At 38.7% G+C, this 21286-nt stretch overlaps 1 protein-coding gene across 1 annotated transcript in view; it reads left to right on the top strand.

The window, feature by feature from the left end:
* Nucleotides 1-21286, top strand: part of LOC126202937 (cubilin-like) — a 771281-nt gene that overhangs the window by 320306 nt on the left and 429689 nt on the right. Inside the window, exon 29 of the mRNA XM_049937033.1 lies at nt 8151-8316. Coding sequence (XP_049792990.1) covers nt 8151-8316 — 166 coding nt within the window. The remainder of the gene's footprint in view (nt 1-8150; nt 8317-21286) is intronic.

Below are 21286 nucleotides of genomic sequence, written 5' to 3'. Positions count from 1 at the left end.
AAAAGTTCTGCTTCTACATTATTAGGTTTGTTCTCAATGTCAAGTTCTAACATTTTCCATAAACCTTGAAAAGTGTCATTCTGTTCCTGACTAACGTCAGTAAACATATGATTTATATGAGCGGTCAAAGAATTTGTCACCTCGTTCTTTAAATCTCCTTTTAAATTCTAGACTTTATTACATATGGTGACGAATTCAGTCTTCAAAGCACCCATGTCTTTGCATAGATTACTAAATTCCTTGTTTTGAGAGTTGACTTTGGCATTTAACAAACCTAAATTCGTCATTTGAGTTTTTAATTGAGAATTCACCAAGTCTAGTTCTTTACCTAGAGTTGCATTCTGAGCATTTAATTGAGACTTTAACAACTTAAGACTCTGAGCTTTGATTAAATTTATCAACTCAGCCCAGTCAGGCACTTCTTTGCTAATCTTCATGGCCATAGCTGAGTCTTGAGTTTGCCCAACCTGTTGTATATTTTCCATACCTTCAAGTGCCATAGCTCTTTTAAGCATTTAAAACTAACTTTAAATATGATAATTACACAATAGCAGTTCGCTCAACAGTATCTTGTAACACTTCGTACCAAAGTAATCAAGTTTTGTTTCATGCTCACCTGGAGTAGAATTCTCGTTGCTTAGGTGAGCGGATGTGGAGGCAGGTCAGCTCTACTGAACAGCAGCTGGTGCCGTCGGTGTCAGAAATATGTTGGTTTCCGCGTCTGCGTCCCTGCGATGTCTGTGACAGCTGTATACTCACCGCAGTGGATCTTCTTAGCTGAAGCGTTCTATGCATACTTCTTTTTAGACAAATATGCCAAAATCTTCTTTACTATTTTTATCGTTGTGAATTTTTCATTTCTTCAGTGGTTTTCCATTTAAATTTTGCTCCGTTGGATACGTGAACATATTCCAATGTCTCGGAGTAATTCCCTTGTCTTATTATGTTTGATTTCTATGGCAACGCATAACAGCTTCTGCAATCTAAAGATTGCAGGTTCAAATCCTGTCACGGTTGCCACGTTCTAACGTTCTGATGACTTGAAGTGTGAGTGTGTATCTGGGTTATATCGGCTCATTCCCCCAAACCACCTTCCACTTCTTTACGAGGTGACTTAACTTGGAATTTGTAGCCACTCTTCTGTACTGAACAGCAAACTAACGATGTATTTGACCTCCATACACAATAAAAATCTCACTTTCCACATGAATATGTAACTTCCTGCAAGGCTCTCGCACAGTCGGGTGTTAGAAACAAATTGAATTACAGTTAAAAGAGAGTTGGCTTGGATACCATGACCTTTCTTAACATGAATCATAAAATGAGTCTTCCCTCTAACAAGGTTGCGTCAAGAGTCTACAAGAGTACTTTTTCAACTGTTCTTGTTTTAATAACAATATTCAGTGACACAATAAGCACTGAGCTGCATATAAACTCCATGGTTCTTCCTTGCACACTCACTAAAACATCTATGGATTGCCCGACAGGTACTTGTCGGTGCCATCCGACCACCGCATCTACTTTCTTCCTGTGACTGATTTTAAACCTTCACAAATACTAACAAAGAGATAGAGGGGCTGGCCAGTACTTACCTCAGCTCAGTACAGCCGATAGATACACAAAACAGAACAGAAAATTTACGTTCCTAGCTTTCGGAACTTTGTTCCTTCATCAGGGAGGAGAGAGAGGAAAGAAAGGGAAGAAGGAAAAGTGGATTCAGTTACTCACAACCCAGGTTATGAAGCAACAGGGGATGGAAAACAGGGAGGGTAGCAAGGATGGAGGCAGCGGTTCCTACCCCTGTAACCGACCCCGTTGCAAAACCTGCCCCATGCATCCCCCCACAACCACCTACTCCAGCCCCGCTACTGGTAAAACATACACAATTCAAGGCAGGGCCACATGTGAAACAACACATGTCATTTATCAGCTGACATGCCTGCTCTGCACAGCCTTTTACATCGGTATGACAACAACTAAACTGGCTGAGCGCATGAACGGACACAGACGAACTGTCCGCCTAGAAGATGTCCAGTACCCAGTAGCAGAGCATGCCCTCCAGCATAATTCTAGGGGCCTAGGAACCTGCTACACCGTATGTGCCATTTGGCTTCTCCCACCCAACACCAGTCCCTCGGAACTGCGGAGATGGGAACTTGCACTCCAACACTTCCTTTCATCCCACCATCCCCCTGGACTGAACCTATGTTAAACAACCTCACTCCCATTTACTCTTCAGTCTTCTCCTCTTTCCCTTTCCTCTTTAGCCATTCACGCATATTTTCGTCCTACATAGTTGTGTTTATCTTTATACTATATACCTCTTTACTTCTGTACGCATCCTCTTTGGTTTGAAGCTGTCACAGTACTTACAGTAGAATATCTTTGGCTTCCCTCTGACAACCATGCCTCCATCCTTACTACCCTCCCTGTTTTCCTGGACAACCATGCCTCCATCCTTGCTACCCTCCCTGTTTTCCTTTCCCTGATGCTTCATAACCTGGGTTGTGAGTAACTGAATTCACTTTCCCTTCTTCCCTTTCTTTCCCCTCTCTCCTCCCTGATGAAGGAACAAAGTTCTGAAAGCTAGGAACGTAAATTTTCTGTTCTGTTTTGTGTATTTATCGGCTGTATGGAGCTGAGGTAACTACTGGCCAGCCCCTCTATCTCTTTGTTAGTATTTGTTTCACATATTTATATGAGATTTTCCATTAATCATTTAAACCTTCACACACAATCATGTGACGCACAGTAGGTGGGGTTCTACCATCCCACACTCATATCCATAATATCGTATGTTCGAGACGGTAGAAGGCTGAGTGGTTCTAGAATTTACACAGAAATTCTCAAATCACTACAGCATTGTGCATAAATAAGCTAAGAGCTCAATTAATGTTTGATTATACTATTGGTGATGACCTACTGGAAATATTAACAATTGCAAAACACTTAGGACTAACTGTCTTAAGGGGAATAACAACATAAAACAAGTTATTGGAAAAAAAATTGCCAAATTCATTGGAAGAATCTTAAGAAAATTTAATTCATACATGAGAGAAGTGAGTTACAAAACACTCCTTCAACCAATTCTTGGGTATTGCTCATCAGTCCGGGACTCATATCATATCGGAGCAGTAGGGGAGATAGAGAAGATAACAAAAAGTGGTGCACTGTGTTATGGTTCATTTATTAAGTGTGAGTACATTATGGAGATATTGAATACACTGACACAACAAGATGTGGATCATGGAGATGTTTACTTTTAAAATTATGAGAGAATGCTTTCCAAGAAGAGTTTACAACACATTACTTTGTCCCACATAGGTTTATCAACAATTGTTTTTCCCATGCACCATCTCCAAAATGGAAAGGGAAGGGGCTACATGATTGTATTCTGGCCATGGACTGTAATATGGTTTGCAGAGTGTTGATGTAGATATAAATACTCAAGCTCTACTGTCCTACACAGGAATATTTTCTGCAGTTGCTGTTCCATAATTTATGGTTCATTGTTTACTAACAACCTTTCCCTCTGTTCTAGACTCCATCTATAATCAATCAGTGGCCTGCAGGGTCTTAATAATTCTCATCCACATACACATGCTAATAGCTCTTATTTTTCCAAGTGCAGCTCCTTCATAAATTCTGTGACACAGCTGATCCAATTCTTTCTTTCTTCTATTCTATCATTACGCTTCTTCTTAGGAATGTGCAGGTTGAATGTGGCACACATGCATACGCATGGCTACTCTCCTACTACATGGTGACAGCTGGATACACAGTGCCAGTGCTGCAATTCGGCAGGTGGGCTCAATTGTGATGCAGATTGAGTCAGGTGTGGTTTGTAGAGAGAGGCGGTAGGCAGGGAGAGTGGTTTAGGATGGATGGGTAGTGGCTCAGAGGGAGACAGCTGGTTTTCTGCCTAGGAATTAGGGTGCACAGGCTAGGCATGTGATGAACGTTTGTCACAGCCTGTGGGGAGAGGGGCGCAATGAAGATAGTGTGGGGATGTAAATTGGAAAGGGTAACAGGAAGGAGTAAGGGGAAACTGTTGGGTGGAGGTTGTGGGGATAGTGGGTTACCAGAGATGATTACTGCTGTAGTTGACCAACACCTCCCTCCAATTGCCTGAAACCTAGCCTCCCATGTCAAAGATGCTAAGCACTTCCTTCACCAACTAATCACCATCCCCACTTGTTTACTACTTCCTGCATCCCTACTAGTAACTGTTGGTGCGACCTCCCTATACACCAACATCCGCCAGGCCCATGGCCTTCCTGCTATCTTCCAGTTTCCTTCAGACTTCAAACTGCCTCATTCCTGATACACCTTATCAACTATATGGTAAAAAACAACTACTTCTCCTTTGAGGTGAAGGTATATAACCGAATACGTGCACAGCCATGAGCATCCACATAGTAGCCTCCCATGCCATCCTATTTCTGGGTCATCTAGAGAAAACATTCCTAGCCTCCCTGGTTCAGGTTCATTGATATCTTTATTGATCTGGCCTCAGGGTCAAGATACCCTATCCGCGTCCCCTCACAACTTTAACACCTTCTCCCCAACCGATTCAGCTGGTCTTCCTCTACTACCAAACACGGCACCTTCCTAGGCATTGACTTTCACCTCTTGGTGGCTCCATCCACACCTTTGTCCATGCTGAATCCAATAACCACCTACAGTACCTGCTTGTTGACAGCTGTCATCCCTTTCACACCAATAAATCCATCCCACACAGCCTAGTCACCCATGGACAACATGTTTACAGTGATGAGAACGCCATTGTCCAGTATGGTGAAGGTCTCCACCTTCACAGACAGGCACTTCCCCATAAAACTTATTCTCCAAACCGATTTCCCATGTCATATCCTCACACGCCTCCAATCCTCCCACCAGCCCCAAGAATCAGCTACAAAGGAGCACCCACTTTGTTACCTGGTATCAGCTTGATCAGGGATTTGATTATCTATCATCATGCTGTGAGACATCCTAGCTAAGAACCTCCCATCTTTCTTAAAATGGTGTTCCACCACCCACCCGACATATACAACATCATACTCTATCCCTATCCCACTGGGTCTTCAGTGACCCACTGTCTCCACACCCTCCACCCAATAGTTCTGCTTCGTCCAACCTGTCACCCCCTTCTAATTTACACACCCCTGGCACCTTCAACATGCGCTGTTCCCAACTATCTCCGACAACCATGCATCACGTCCCTAGCCCATGCACCTGCTTCCTCCTGCATTCCTAGCCGGCAAACAGGCCTGCTTATCTCCAAGCTGCTAGTCACCTACTCCAACCCCTTTTCCAGCTTCCGCCCCTGTTCCTGTGATCCCACCCCTTCCGACAAAACTCATGTCACAACATAGTCCACCTGCAGAAATGCAGCACTAGCACTGTGCATATAGCAGGCACCATGTAGGGTCATAGGCATGTGTATAGGTACGTTTGTGTGTGTCTGTATTTTCTGCGCATATTTGTACTCCAGCCAAAAACCTGATTACTCTGAAACTAGCCAGTTTTCTCCTTTTTTGTGTGTGCCTTTCAACAACTCAATGTTTCTCCTTTTCAGAGAGTTGTCTCCTTTAATCCAAAAGTATTTACATTATGCTTCATTTCTGACTTTAATGCTACACTATTAAAAATTATCCTGCCTTGGTACAGTTGAATTAACTATTTATTATATTATCTTCTACTCTCATTTTACTGGAACTCACTGATTACATGTTGCTCACTTTCATTTAGGCATTTGAAGACTGTCTCCCATCATGAAGGTGTTGTTATTCTCTTGATAAGGTATTCCACAATTCAGTGACTTTGACATGAGGTTTATACAAATTACATTTTTCACCTCATTCATGATGTCAGATAATTTTTTGCAAGTAATCAAAGAATTTGAGTTTGATCTATAACATTTCAAAGATGGTACTGATACCAAACAAACATTATGTTGAGTTTTACTCTGACTGTGTGAGTAAAACACCATAGATGTCCAGAGGAAGTCAAATCAGGTTAGATTTAAGTCCATGATGTTGTGTTGAATTATGACAGAATCAGTGGATAAAATTAACCGAAGACTGTGAACATGTCACATAAATGGGTTTTTAGTATTTCATAGGATCATTTAGAGTATGGTGAATCCTTCTGTAAGTCTTTAGTATAACTGCCTGACCTAAATGAGGATCGCGTCATTGTTTTCTTGCTGTGCTTTAAATATTCAAGTATAGTACAGCTTAGTTTTTAAGGTGCAGTTTATGATACATGGTAACATTACTTTTGGTTTTGGAGAAAGTAAAAATCAGAGCAATGGATTTTACCTTGTGATCCTATTTTTATATGCAAATAAGTGAAAACTAAGAAAAAGATGTGAAGATGTATTAGCTATTGGCCATCTAAGAAAAGTAAATGTGAGCAAGTTGCTGTATTATGCATCGTTGTTGCAGAAATGAACAGGGAATTATGACAATATGACACTATTTGTCAACAAAGAACATTCTCCATATTGTGTATGTTCAAAGACCATTGACTGACACTACACAACCGTGCATAAGGGGGTAATATACTACATTAAAGCCATCACAATTAGGGAAGTAGTAAAGTACACCAGACTTTCCAGTAGAGCAGAATGGTAACATTAACCAATTCCTTAAACATACTAAAGAGATTCAGAACACCCAAATGGAACAAAAGTGTGTTGACTGAAGTTATAGATATTATTAAAGAAGCAAGTAGGACTAGTAACAAATTTGTTGGGGATTACAGGGCACAGATCCAGCTTTCATAATGAAATACTAGACAGCTTAGCAAAGCGAGCAATGAGATTAGGTGAAATCCTAAATGATAGGCTTCCTTACTGAGAAATATTGAGCTTAATCAGTGAAAAAGCATGAAACAACTGGGATATGGAATTGAGATTGAACGAGTGCATATGTCCAGCTGCAACCTAAAATAGCATCATCTTCTTGGTTTACTAATAGGAATAGAAGGAGATAATTCATCATGATTACGTGCATATGCTTAAATCATACCAAATTTCCAACCCACCTGTCTCTGAACAGGATTGAAGATATCTGCATTATGTGATTTATTCAATGAAGAAGGAGATGTGAACTACTTACTATTATCTTGTAGCAGAAGGCATGACAAAAATCTTTTATTTGAGCATTGGATAACACGGAGATCCCCCTTCCAGCATCAGCTACAGTGTTGCTGCTAACAATAAAGAGTGAACTGTTATTAAATCAAACAATGGAAACTCCAGGTAGGAATATCAACAATGTAGGAAAAGATAGATCGCTGCTTACCGTAAAGAAGATACATCAAGTTGCAGACAGGCACAATTAAAAGGCACTTTTTTAATTGTGCGTCTCTGCAACTTGACATTTCTTCTTTACAGTAAGTAGCAATTTGTCTTTTTGTACATTGTTATTTTGTACACTGTTATTAAATGTGATGTTCATCCACTTAGATATGTATGAGTTTACTCTCTAGTTATAGTATGTGAATATTTTGCTTGATGCAATTTTCCATGAAACAGTCTGCTGTTTTCAAAAATCTGATAAATCATATTTTCTGCCTATTGAAAACCTCTTGGCAAAGCATGCTGAGCTAAATGGGCCCTATGTTGAGGAATAAAAAGAAATTTAATAAAGAAGCCCTTTCCATTATAAGTTAGTGACTTGGAGAGAAGTGCATATCAAATGAGGAAATTATCACTGGAAAATACCTCTGTTTGTCAGAAATTGAGAGATCGTATCTACTGCAAGTTACAAAAATACGGTCCTAAGTGGATGACACTAAATTAATTAACTCCGTGATGAATAAAAGATAAAACTATAGTAAAGAAAGACTTCTGTATTTAGAAATTAGCAACTTTTCAGCTGCTCTACACTATTATTTCATTGTAAGTATTTTAAAATAAACTCACATGTAAGACAGGTGACAGCATATATATGCCACAGTGAGCAGTGTGTCTGTAATGTGTTGTATTAAAAGTTTCTTTTTCTTGCTGAATTGTTTATTATTATGATTTGTCCATAGAGTTGTAGAAAGATGCTGTCACATAAATGCCTGTCATAATTATTTTTCAGAGCTAATCCTTGTTTGATTTTGGACAAAAATTTCATACAGCATTTCTTTTTCAGATCAAGGAATCTTTCAATGATGACACCACTCAAAACACACTTCTTAAAGCATGTGGCTCTCAACTACCAGCACCAATAGAGAGTCGTATGAATACAGTTCAGGTCCATTTCCACACAGATGATTTTAGTTCTTTCTCAGGTTTTCGTCTCGAGTGGAATGTCAAAGGTAAATCGTATTTTTGAATACAATAATTTACAGCATATCACTAGTTCGTGTTAATGCTCCTATTAATTTTCTGCTTCAATGCATTTTGCATTGATGACTCTTCCATCTCTAATGACCTCCTTGATGGCAGAACACTAAATCCTAATTTTCCTAGTTTTTATAATGATACAGTAGTCTGACAACTTTATTCTATGAAAGTGATTAAACCGAAAACTCTGTATGAAAGTGAAAGTCACGCTCTAAAATATAATTTAGGCAATGATGTAATGTAATCCTTTTGTTATTAGTTGTTTTATATGAACACTGATAAGGTTCACCAGCATTCTTCACCTGAAAAATTGTAACAATATTACAAAAAGGATAGTTGCTACTCACCATACAGCAAAGATGCTGAGTCACAGAGAGGCACAACAAAAAGGCTATCTCAATATAAGCTTTCATAAAACAAGGCCTTTGTCAAACGTAGACAACAGCCACACACACACTCATGCAAACACAACTCTCACACACATGACCACAGTCTCTGTCAGCTGAAGCTGCACTGCAAGCAGCTGCAGCAGTGCATGATGGGGGAGGCAATTGGATGGGGGTGCGGAGGAGAGGATAGCTGGGTAGGAGTGGGGGTTGGTGAAGTGCTGCTGGGGGGCCTGCAGGGATGAGATGGAGAAAGGATAGAGCAGCTAGGTGCAGTCAGGAAGTTATACTTCGTTCATCATATGAATAATCCTGATGTATACAAACACTAATGCGATAATTGATCAGGAGCCGTAACTCTCATACACTGGTGTTGCTCCACCCTTGGAAGTAGGTACAACTTATGTAGTAGAAATCTTATTACTATGTCACTGTGTATGAAACTTTAATATATTCTGATGTATTATCAGCTATCAACATTTTTTTTTACCGTACTTTAGCTATGTAATTTTTATTTCAAAAATTATGTACAGTCACTGTCTCTGTAATGGGCTTAAATGCTACTTGTGTTGTAATTGTCTCACTGTTCATACCTACCATGAAAATGGATGACGCTGCTTCCTACTTCATAGTGAAGCACACATACGGAACGCCGCTAATGTTTTCACAAGATTACAGAGAAAATTCAGCTTTGGAGTTTTTTTGAGAAACTATGTAATAAATATGAGGACAAGGATTTGAATTACGTGTGTAATGTAATTGGTAGTGTCATAGACTATCACAGGGGTGTGATTGAGTGCGGTGGTACGAAACCAGTCTGAGGACACTCTTTTTTTATTTGTTATGAATACCTAAATCATTTAAATACGAAATTCACCAAATATATGGTAATTAACTCATACTTAACCAACGTTTATCAAGAAAAATGCATGTCTTCTAGTTTCTAATAACATATTGCATGCAAAATTCTGGATTTCATTGAAAATACACATTCTTAATTATCAGTCTTTTATAAAATATTGTTGACGTTAAGAATTAAATTGTTTGGAGAAAAATGAAAAATCAAATACTTTTTCTTTGAATATGCCCATTGTTTTGTAGGACACATGTGGTCTCACATGAGCCAGAGTGATAAGCATCATAGAAACATAGAAAACAATAACGTTCATGTCATTGAGCACACTGTACAAATGCTCCATTTTTACAGTTGTCACCTTAATACTGCAATCCGAATTTACTGCAATCCGAACCCAACAGAATTGATCTGGAGCCAAGTTAAGGAATTCCTTGTGAGAAATAACAAGATATTTAGGTTGCCAAATTTATTGAAACTAATGCACAAAGCTTCGTGCCCCGTCTCTGCTGAACGATGGCAAAATGGAGAACAACCCGTTATAAAAGAGAAGGAGGACATATGGCCATTTTGGTAGCTTGGGATTCTGTTGCTGATCACCCCATTATCAATATAGCAGTACTGAAATGTATTCCTCGGAGTCCAATATGGAAGGAGTTTAAAGATTACCAGACAACTGACTGTAATACCGTCAGTGGTTTCAATATTTAACCAAATGGTATAATCCCATTAGTGAGCTTTTGCGCCACACGTAGCTCATGCAAAAAATTTATCATTATTAAAGTCAGGAATTCTTATCAATCTTGTTTTTAATTACAGTACTATGTTAGCTAAGATTGAGGGCATGTTGTTTTCTATCTGATCCCCTAACAAGCGTATCACCTGGGTTTTACCATATGTTATTTCTTTCTGTTTCAAAATTTAAATGAGATTCGAAGCTATATTGTTCTCTGCTCATCTCTTTTTACATCTTTATTGCAACTTTCACATCACTGCAGGTTAGTTGGATCACTTGCCTGGCCAGTGCTGTCTAAGTTAAATGCGCCAGTAGAGCTGTTGTTGCCACATATTATTGCTGAGTTGATGTGCACATAACGCATAGCATAAAACTTATCCTCATTATCATACTTGTCTGTACTTGAAACGGTTTGGCTTCTGCTCCACATGAAACGAACTCCAGTGAGGTTCCAGCAAACATGGAAGAATACAGAGTGTAATGTTTACATCATAATGCTCATACCCCTGTAATAGATGTAGATGCTTGACCTATCCCATACATCCTCCCACCAGCACCTATGCCAGTCCAGTCATGAACAGCACCTAACCCATCAAAGGCAGGGCTACCTGTGAAACCAGTCGTGATCTACAAGCTAAGCTACAACCACTGTGCTGCATTCTATGTGGGCATGACAACTAACAAGCTGTCTATCTGTGTGGTTGGCCACCCATAAACTGTGACCAAGAAACAACTGGACCACCCTACTGCTGAGCATGCCGCCCAACACAACAGTCTTCATTTCAATGACAGCTTCACAGCCTGTGTCATATGGATCTTTCCCACCAACAGCAGCTTTTCTGAATTATGCAGGTGGTAACTCTCCCTGTATTATATCTTATATTCCCATAACCCTCCTGGCCTCAACCTCCGTTAGTTATTGTCCTCACCAATCCAGCCCCTTCCGTGTTCCTATTCCAGCACTGCACAGCTCTCTATTCCACCAATGCATCCTGTCTTTTTACTTCTCTCCTTTCCCGCTAGACCCCCCCCCCCCCTCCCGCCCCCCTCCTTCCCAACTCTGACATGCCATCCATCTGTCCTCCTGTCTGCACCTAGCTGCTCTACCCTCTCTCTCTCTCTCTCTACCTCGTCCCTGCAGGGTACCCATCAGCACTTCACTGTCCCCCACCACTACCCTACTATCCCTCACCTCTCCACTCCAGCCTCCTCCTTACCCCCACCCAGTTGACTCTTCCATCATGCATTGTTGCTGCTGCTCACAGTGTGGCTTCAGCTGCTGGAGACTGCAGTCATGTGTGTGTGAGTTGCGTTTACATGAGTGTGTGTGGCTGTCATCTATTTTTGACAAAGGCCTTATTGGTAAAAATCTTATATTGTGACAGTTTTTTTTGTTCTGCCTATCTACAACTCAGCACCTCTGCTATATGGTAAGTAGCAACTACCCTTTTCTTAATATTGTTACTTTCCTTCCTTGATTTTCCATTATTTGTTTTTAACCTTAATAATTAATTGATTAAGTAATAAATATAAATGTACAGCAGTGTATTTTGAGTACCTGCATTTGTAATCTTAAGAAAATGTGCCTTATTTCACCTAGGGTGGCACCTGAAATGTTATGAAGTTTGTATTGTGAACAATGTTATACTGTGAATGTTGTGTAAACAATTGGAATCAAAATAATCATTACAGGATTAATTGGTAACACAACACATGTGTTAGCCATTTTGTAAGTGCACCCCAAGTTCTTGATGTTGCTCCAGTACACTGCTGATGAGTCCCTGAGATAAACCTGTAGACATATGCATGTCATAAGTCCACAATATAGACCCTAGATTTCACCATAGTTTTGGATGTCACACATTTTACTTTGAGAATACTCAAAAGTTATGTGGGATTAATGTCCAGGGTGTGGTGTTTCCTCATTTGGCCACCTTGATGACATTTGGGTAATCTGTTTGACATTACATGAGGGTCAAGCCTATCTTGTAGGAAATCAAGCATTATGATGCTTTTTGTGGGAATACTCCATCCAGCATAAAGCGATGTGTTTGCAATGGCAGACCTGATGTCAAGAGATAGGGCAAAACTGCTTTTGCAGAATGGCTCATTACTATTCACTGGTTATAGTGGGATGGACGAAAATCAGTCAGTTCTTATCTTCACATGAGAACCCCTTCATTTATTATACCCATACATTTATTTCATGTGCAATATTCATTGATGTTCATCCATCAGAAAACCATATGTTGTGTAAGACAGTCTCTTTTGTTGTGCAAGACAGTCTCTTCTGTATTTTTCAATTTGCTCTTCACTCCATATCCTTAACTTTAAGTTTATGCCTGACTCTAATTTTAAGATAAACTGCGGGGGCTGGAATGAATATTACATCACGTAGAACAGTGTCTAAGTTACTTGGACATTGAATCAGTGCTACATGCACAACTTCAAGGTCTTCTGCCAGGCATCACCCAAAAGCATGTGCAGCACTCAAACCTGCAAAATGTTGGCAATGTCATTGACGAAAACTTCGCTTTTAGTGAAGAATTTGATAAAAGTTTATCAACTGAAATGACCTTGGCATTATGTAGATGTATACAGCAGAATGGAACAAATTTTCAGAGCGAACTGTGAAGTGGAATAGTAGTGAAATAAGAACAAAAGTCTTGGTCTTAAAATGTTGTTTATCCAAGACTGACTATTCCTGACTATGAATTGCTGGGTCCCTGTCTGGTTAAATGGAAAAGAAAGAAAACACAAAGCACAAATTTGTAAGACATATGGGAATTGGATATATGCCCTAATCTCCTTCTCCCCCATGCACACAATCCCTGTCTCTCTCTATCTCTGCCTCACCATCTCTGTGTCCATCACCTCATCCATCCCCGCTCTCTCTGTCCATCACGTCCTTCCCTGTTTCCATCTCCATTTCAATCCCACAGCTCAGTCCATATCCTCTTCCCCCCCACCCCTCCACCCCCACCCCCCTCCCCTCTACCACCAACCTTGAGCTTTCTTTATTTTTATTACATATTCAGATTCTGTAGACATACCTTAAATACAACTTTTCTGTTTGCTAACAACATTATGTATGTCCTGTGTCCACCAAAATATTCATTAGAGTATTGTGTAAAAGTTTAAAGTAAGTAGGTCAAAAACATTTAGATATCCTTGGTAATAATGTTTCCCCTTTATGTATTACATTTTTATTTATGTATTATTATATTAAAAACAAGTACGTAAAAACCAACATATTCGAATGCAGCATTGTGTCAAATTTCAAAGCAATCTTTGGAGAACATTTGGAGGTTTACAATTTTGTACTAGCGGATATATACATTTTTATTTATATATGTCCAAATGTTTATTTGTACAAAATCATAGTTCTCCAAACGTTCTTCACCAATTCCTTTAAAGTAACACAACTTTGCATTTGACTATGTAGTTTTTTTTATATACCTACTGGAGTGGCATGTGGTATATAAATATGTATACTGTGTATATTATATTTAATTTTATATATGACGTGTGGCTATAAACTAAGGGTGATGATGCTGTTAGAGAGTAAGCACACATGTGCCAAAGACAGACAATAAAAAACTGTGAAGTTTGAGGCCTTCTTTGTTGAGTGCAGTTTCTCTGGTGTATGCAAACAAATCAGTGTCACTGTGGCCTTTGTTTGTGTAAGAGCTGTTATTTTGTTTAGCCAGAAATATCATAAGTGTAATAATAGCGCAAGAAATTGTCATGAAGTTTCACATGAAACTTAGAAAAACTGCTAATGAACCAATTTTTACCAAAGGAAGTGTGTGGCAAGGACTGTTTACCACATATGTGAGATTTGAGTGGTTCAAGTGTTCTTGAGATGGCTGAGAAAACATTGAAGATGACTTGTGGCCAAGACTCCCTTCAGCATTGAAATCAGATGAAAATATCAAAAAAGTAGGCTTTCATATGGTCATCAGTTCAGTATTCAGTCAATTGCTGAAACTATAGGAATTGACAAAGAATGTCTGTGGCAAATTCTACATAACCAATTTAACACAAGAAAAGAGTGTGCAAAATATGCTCCGAAAATTATTAGTATTGAACAAAAAGAAACTAGTGAAAATGTTTTAACTAACACTTTGATTACCATTGAAAATGATCCTAACTTCTTGGAAACAGTGGTCTTATGATCCAGAAACTAAGTACCAGTCCATATATTGTAAGGGCCCAACTTCCCCAGAACCAAAAAAGAGCTTGAATGAGCAAATGAAGAGTCAAAGGGATGATGATTTTTTTTATGTTCATGGAATTGTGCATTTTCACTGAGTTCCTGAAGGTCAAACTGGTTTCTGCATCACAAAACTCGTCAGCTCATACCACATTGTCTGTTAAGAAGTTTCTAGTGAAGTACAGCATCCCAGAGTTAGTTCACCCATCTTCTTTGCCTGACCTAGCATCAAGTAAACTTCTCCTGTTCCCTGTGGTCAGATCGGAATTAACAAGAACAAGATTTTTGTCCATTGAAGCAGTGAAAGAAAATGTGTTGTATATATTTTGTATTCGACTCCAAAGTTTTGTCAAAATTTCAAAGCAAACAATGAAAAACTTCCAGAGATTTAAAATTTTGTACAAATGAACATTTACATTTTTATTGATTTTTACCTATAATTATTACATACATGTTATACTAGTTTAGTGCCCTCTGCCTTGCTCATTTAGACTGTATGGCCTGTGGATATTTTTTTGTTTTGTTTTTTTAATTGTATTTTTATGTTGTTCACAAATTGCATCACTTTCTAAGCTTTTCGCACTAATTAAGGCCATATAGGCATCTTTTCTGAATGTACTTCTGACCAGAAAGCGATTCTGGTAGCTGGAGTCCAAAGGTTTTGTTAATCACACCTTTTGTGTTCTCACGGAGCATCTTTCTTCCCCCAACAAATATTTCTTTACATCTAACCATGAAGTGAAATACCAATTTCCATAAATTTAGGTTTAAAAGTTTGTTTTAATGTAATGAAATATGTTCTTAAAATTTTTCATCCCCTGTTGCACTCCCTTTGAGACTGAATTTCCAGAAACACTGAAACACATTTCTTTATTATTATTGTTATTATTATTTCTAACCGAGAAGTCAAATATCAATTCTCATAGATGTAGCCTTAAAAATCCTTTAGAATTTCTTTAGTAATTATTTATTTTAAAAAAAAATTTCACATTCTGTTACCCCCCTTTTGAATTTCTTAAAATGCTGACACACATATTTTTTTTAATTTTCTGGCAAAAAAAAAAAAAAAAAAAAAAAAAAAAACTTTTATCCCCTGTTTCACACCTTAAGATTAGAATTTCAAACAATCCCTTCTTAAAGAATGTGTACAATATAAGATCAACTCCTTACATGTGTGTATTCGAATCCAACATTGTGTCAAAATTTCATAGCTATTGGTCAAGAACTTGAGGAGATTTACAATTTTGTACAAATGAAATAGACTGTCAGCAAGTGGGCTTTCAGCCAAGGCGTTCTTTTAAATTAGACAGTACACACACACACACACACACACACACACACACACAACTCAGTCTCTGGCAGAAAGACTGTGGTCGTGTGTGTGTGTGTGTGTGTGTGTGTGTGTTCTTGTCTAATTCTGAAGAAGGCCTTGTTAGCTGAAAGTTCACTTTTTGACAGTCTTTTTGTTGTTCCTATCTGCGACTCAGCATCTCTGCTATATGGTGAGTAGCAGCTATCCTTTTCATAATATTTGAACAGAATTACATTTACATTTTTATTTGTGTAGATATAGATAATAATTAGAGCAGAAGTTTCATAATTCTTTTTGACCAGTGTACTGTATATCAACCTGGAGAAATTGTGTACAACTAGTTGTCATAACTAAGGCTCTGTTAGTACAGCTCTTATATTTCAAAGATATATAAGGGAAAGCTTTGCTGGCCACAACCATCATGTGAAGGATATTACTGGTCAACTAAATCTCTTCAACATGAGCCTTCTTCACCTCATTTAGGGATATTCTCAGAATGGTTCAGTAATGTTATAGTGTAAGGAGCATCCTGGTAGAGAAACTTTGTGAAGAGTGGTAAAGCCACAATTGTTGAAAGGCACCTGTCCCAAAGACAGTGAGCAGTGTCACTAGGTGATAAGCTAATTATGAGTGGGGACCAAATGTGGTTTATGCCAAGAGATGGAACTAAAAGGAAAATTTGTAGTGAGCAAGAGTTCCTAACCATCATCAAAGATACAGAAACATACATTGGAAGATCGTGCCTGCCACAACAGTGAGAAAATGACAAAATAGTACTTAATTCTGAAAATAAAAGCAAAGTAGCCTGGAAGACTGTTAAACAAGAAACAGATTCACAATAACTTACAGATAAAAGACAGCACTAGATCAATAAATGATTCACAGAAACTATCAAATTCTGCAAGTGAATCAATGGAAAGTCCAGGGTGGAATAACAACATAGACTGCTTCCACAGAGAGGTGGTGTTGAGACATGGAAATGCACATTGAAAATACAGCTAAAGTATTATGCTTTCAGACATAAATTCTTCCAAAATAGAAAATGCACACTTTTACACAAACATAACTCCCACACACATTGCCACCGTCTCTGGGCACTGGAGTCCAACAGTGGGCTGTGTGTGTGTGTGTGTGTGTGTGTGTGTGTGTGTGTGCGCGTGTTTTCCATTTCAGAGGAAGGACTTTGTCCAAAGGTTAATGTTGTAGCAGTCTTTTTCAATATGCTTTCTGTGACTCAGTGCCTCCTCCATTTGTTGAGGAGCAATCTAAATTCTAAATTTTGTGAATTCAAATTTTTCACATATAGCAAAGAAACTATGACAAAAATTCTAAAATCAAATGTTGTTCCAGTGGCAAATACGTTGATGTTACCCATTGCAGAGTATGTAAGTCACAGAAATGGGGCAAACATTAAAAATGAGAAGTCAGCAGGCATAGATGAAGTGCCATTCTGTGTACTTCAAGAATGCATAGGCAGATATAATCCCCACTAAGTGGCATAATAAGTGAATTCTTTAATTCCAGTAACTTTCCATAGCATGTGAAACAGTTAAGGATTGTGCCTCTACTAAAGAAAGGTCATGCAGAAGATATGAACAACTACAAGCCCGATTCTCTGTTGTCATCAATCTCAAAAATAAAAGAACCAATTATGAAAGACAGTCTAATGAAATACTTGAATAAATATAAAATCCTCAGTGAAGCACAGTTCTTTTCCTGAAGTAAAGAGTATAGAACCTGACTAGAGTTTACAAAAATGGTAGCTGATGCACTAGACAATAATGAATGTGTCACAGGCATATTTTTAGATGTAAAACTATGAAAAGCCTTTGATACTCATGACCTAAACATACTACTAAGAAAAACCAGAATCATTAGCAATAAAAGAAATTGTCAATGATGGGTTCTGATCATACCTAGAAAACAGTATACAAAGAATAAAGGTAGTACAGGCTTCAAATACAGTAAAATTTTTAATGAAATGTGTTTTAAATCCCAAGTATATTAACTTAATAGTTCCTTAGGGCCAATATTGTTTTTGTTCTATATCAGTGACTTTCTTGACAATCAAACAATGGAAAAACCAGGATGGAATGTAACAATGTGTGATAAGGAAAGTTGCTACTCAGTAACTACAACAGAAATGAATGTATGAGAAGCACTAAATGTGACGGAAAGGTGCCTAGTTAGAAGTATACAGTGATTTTGTCACTTCAGCCAGTAGTTTTCAGATGGAAAGTTACATTAAGAGTGGCATGATGATGAAACAGAATTTACAGGTACTATTAAAACTCTTTACATCTGTACCTACATACATATTTAGCAAGCCACTGTATGGTACATAGGAGAGGGTACCTTGCACCACCGCTAGTCATTGCCTTTCCCATTCCAAATGCAAATACAGCAAGGGAATAAAATGACTGTCTGTATGCCTCTGTATGGGCCATAAAATTTATCTTATCTTGTATGTTGGTGGTAGTAGAAATGTCATGCAGTCTGTAGAAAATACTGGTTCTCTAAATTTTCTCAATAGTGTTTTGCAGAAAGAATGTCGTCTTCCTTTCAGGAATTCCCATCATTGTTCAGGAAACATCTCGAAAATACTCTGTGTCGATTGAACCTACTGGTAACAAATCTAGCAGCATGCTTCTGAGGAGTTTCAGTGTTTTCCTTTAATCTTACTTGGAGGGGATCACAAACACTCAAGCAGTACTCAAGAACGGGTCATGCTAGTGTTCTGTATGTGGTCTCCTTTATAAATGAGCTACACTTTCCTAGACATCCCACAATAAAATGATGTAGACCATTTGCCTTCCCTACAACCGACCCTTTGTGCTTGTTCCATTTCATATCGTTTTGCAAAATTACACCTAGATGATGATGATGACCTAGATATGTAACTTTGCAAAGGAAATCAGTGTATTGTATAGATGTCTGTGAACAGAGCAATGGAGAAATTATGATATAACCCTGTTCTTTTGTGGATTAATCTGTATATAATGATATTACTTTGTTATGCAGCAGAACGATTAATGTCACTGATTTTTGTTTAAAGTAACAGAGAACTATTACTGTGTGAGAAATTCAGATAGTACTACAGATTGTAATACATTCAGTATACTAATTTCTTTTATGGTGAGTTACATTTTTTCACATGGCTTATCAAGCCAATGGCAGCCCGGCATCTCTTGCCACATGTTTCACAAGTATATGTAGCTGCTGAGCCAGGAGCAGTGGTAGCGTTGCAAAGCTTTTTCTGCCTTAGTCTATTTAACAAGCCTTCATCATGCTTCGACGTTCCAGATGATATATCATTACGCCTCTCTGGTCTCATGCTAGCCCGTGCCTCCCACCTGTTGGTGTTGATGCCAAAGCTCTCCATATCTCATTTAAAGGAGTCTTTGAACCTGAATACAGGACATCCTTCTGGTCTTTTGGCCATAGAAATGTTCCCAAGCATCACTTCGTGTGGTAATCTCTCAGGATCCATACAGTAGATGTGTCTCAGTCAGCTTTAAGGTAGCTGAAATGCTGTTGCAGTTAGTTTTAGACAGTACTGCTTCATTGGTCACTTTATCCTTCCATGTTACTCCAAGGATAGCTCTCAGGCACTGCATGTACAAAGAATTAAGATAATGTTCTTGTTTGGCAAAACTAGTCCATGTCTTTGATGCATACAAAAGGAAGCTGAGGACGCAAGTTTGATATACAAGAATTTTGGTGGCCAAAGGGAGTTTGTCGTTTTGCCAAACACATGTAGAGAGCTTGTCAAAAGTTGTCACAACTCTTCCAATGCCAGCATCAATCTCCTTGTCAACAGACATGTTTGATTCAATAGTGGATCCAAGGTAGCAGAAGTTATCCACGACCTGCCTAGTAGTTACATCTAATGTGATATTTGACTGTGTGTTAGCACCCTGAACCATAATTATGGTCTTTCTACTGGTTACAATCTTCAAGAATAGGTGGCATGCATGACTAAATCTTGATACTAGGTCTTGCAGCCTCTTTTGCAGAGCTTGCAAGAATTGCAGCATCATCAGCATATAGGAGTTCCCAAACGATTATCTCGTAGCACTTTGTCTTACTCTTCAGAAGACAAATGCTGGAAAGCCTTCCATCTTTCCTAGTATGCATGTGTACTCCAACATTGCAATTCTCAAAAGTCACTTGGAGCAGAGCATTTTTTCCCTGCCTACTGATGGTGTCAAGGGCTTTGCTGAGATTGACGAAAGCCACATATAATGGCAGGATAAGTTGCTGAAGTACCCAAAGCTACTGAAGAAATGTTGACCTCTTCTGAGTATAGGTTATCATAGTGCTGCACCCATCTATCTAGCTACTGGTTTTTATCATTGACTGGGTCACCATTAACATCTTTTATTGCAGAGTACGTCCTGCTTGTTGGCCCTATGGCCATTCTGATGGCTTGATACATGCCATGGAAATCTCCTTTGTCACGGCAGATCTGACTAGATTTGCAAAGGCTTGTCCATTATCTGTTTGCACAGTGAGAAGAAACTTGGTGCAGATCTGCTTTGCAGCCCTTGTACGTGGCTATTGATCATTGGTCTTTAAGATTATTCATAAGCTGTGTATGAGCATTGTGTTTCTTGTCTATATATGGGCACGGCTCCCTTTCACATACAGCAAACCAGTCGCTGAAAATGAGTCTTACCCGGCTTTCCAAAAGTTCTAATAGCTTTTTGCATAATATTTTCTTTAGCTAGATTCCACATGTTTTCGGTGCTCTGCACAGTTATCAAGGACTCACGATTCAGTTTTGTCTGAATATCTTCTCTGAAATTTTTATGTAGTGCATCATCTTCAGTGGCTTTGGTGTTGATCTTCATTCATCGACAAATGCTCTGAGCTCAGTGAATCATCTTTGGTGTGAACCATGATTTGGTCTTAACTAAAGAGTGATCAGTTTCACAGTCAGCACTGTGATATGTATAGGGACATGACGTAGGTCACATCTTCTGGTTATAATGAAGTCAGTTTGATGACAATGGCCTGAATATTAGTGTTTCCACGTTACTTTGGGCATGTTCTGGAAGTAAGGGTTGGTGATCTAGTGCGAAAGAGAGCTGCAAAGCTCCAGCAGTCACTGACCATTCTCATTCATATTTCCAGTGCTGTGTGGTCTTTGATTTCAGGTGGCACTTTCGCAGTGGGAGCATATGCTGAGATTAATGTGATCGGGCCTGATGTTGTCCTTGATCTTAAAATTGTTTAATCATTCAAAAATAGATTTTGGTTGTTCGCAGCAGCTAAGGAGACTGTTTTGCACTGCAAAGCCAACTCCATGCTCACATCTTTCTTCAATTACTCTTCCTTTCCAGAAAAAGGTGTAATTATCTCGACTGAGGCTGCCTTTTCCTGAGAGACAAGTTTTCTGTAATGCAGCCACATCAATGTGAAGATGCAGCAGTTCTC

Source organism: Schistocerca nitens, chromosome 9, assembly GCF_023898315.1.
Source record: "Schistocerca nitens isolate TAMUIC-IGC-003100 chromosome 9, iqSchNite1.1, whole genome shotgun sequence".
Classification (NCBI taxonomy): domain Eukaryota; kingdom Metazoa; phylum Arthropoda; class Insecta; order Orthoptera; family Acrididae; genus Schistocerca; species Schistocerca nitens.
The sequence above is the reverse complement of the archived record's forward strand: the minus strand, read 5'-3'. Positions and strand labels throughout refer to the sequence as shown.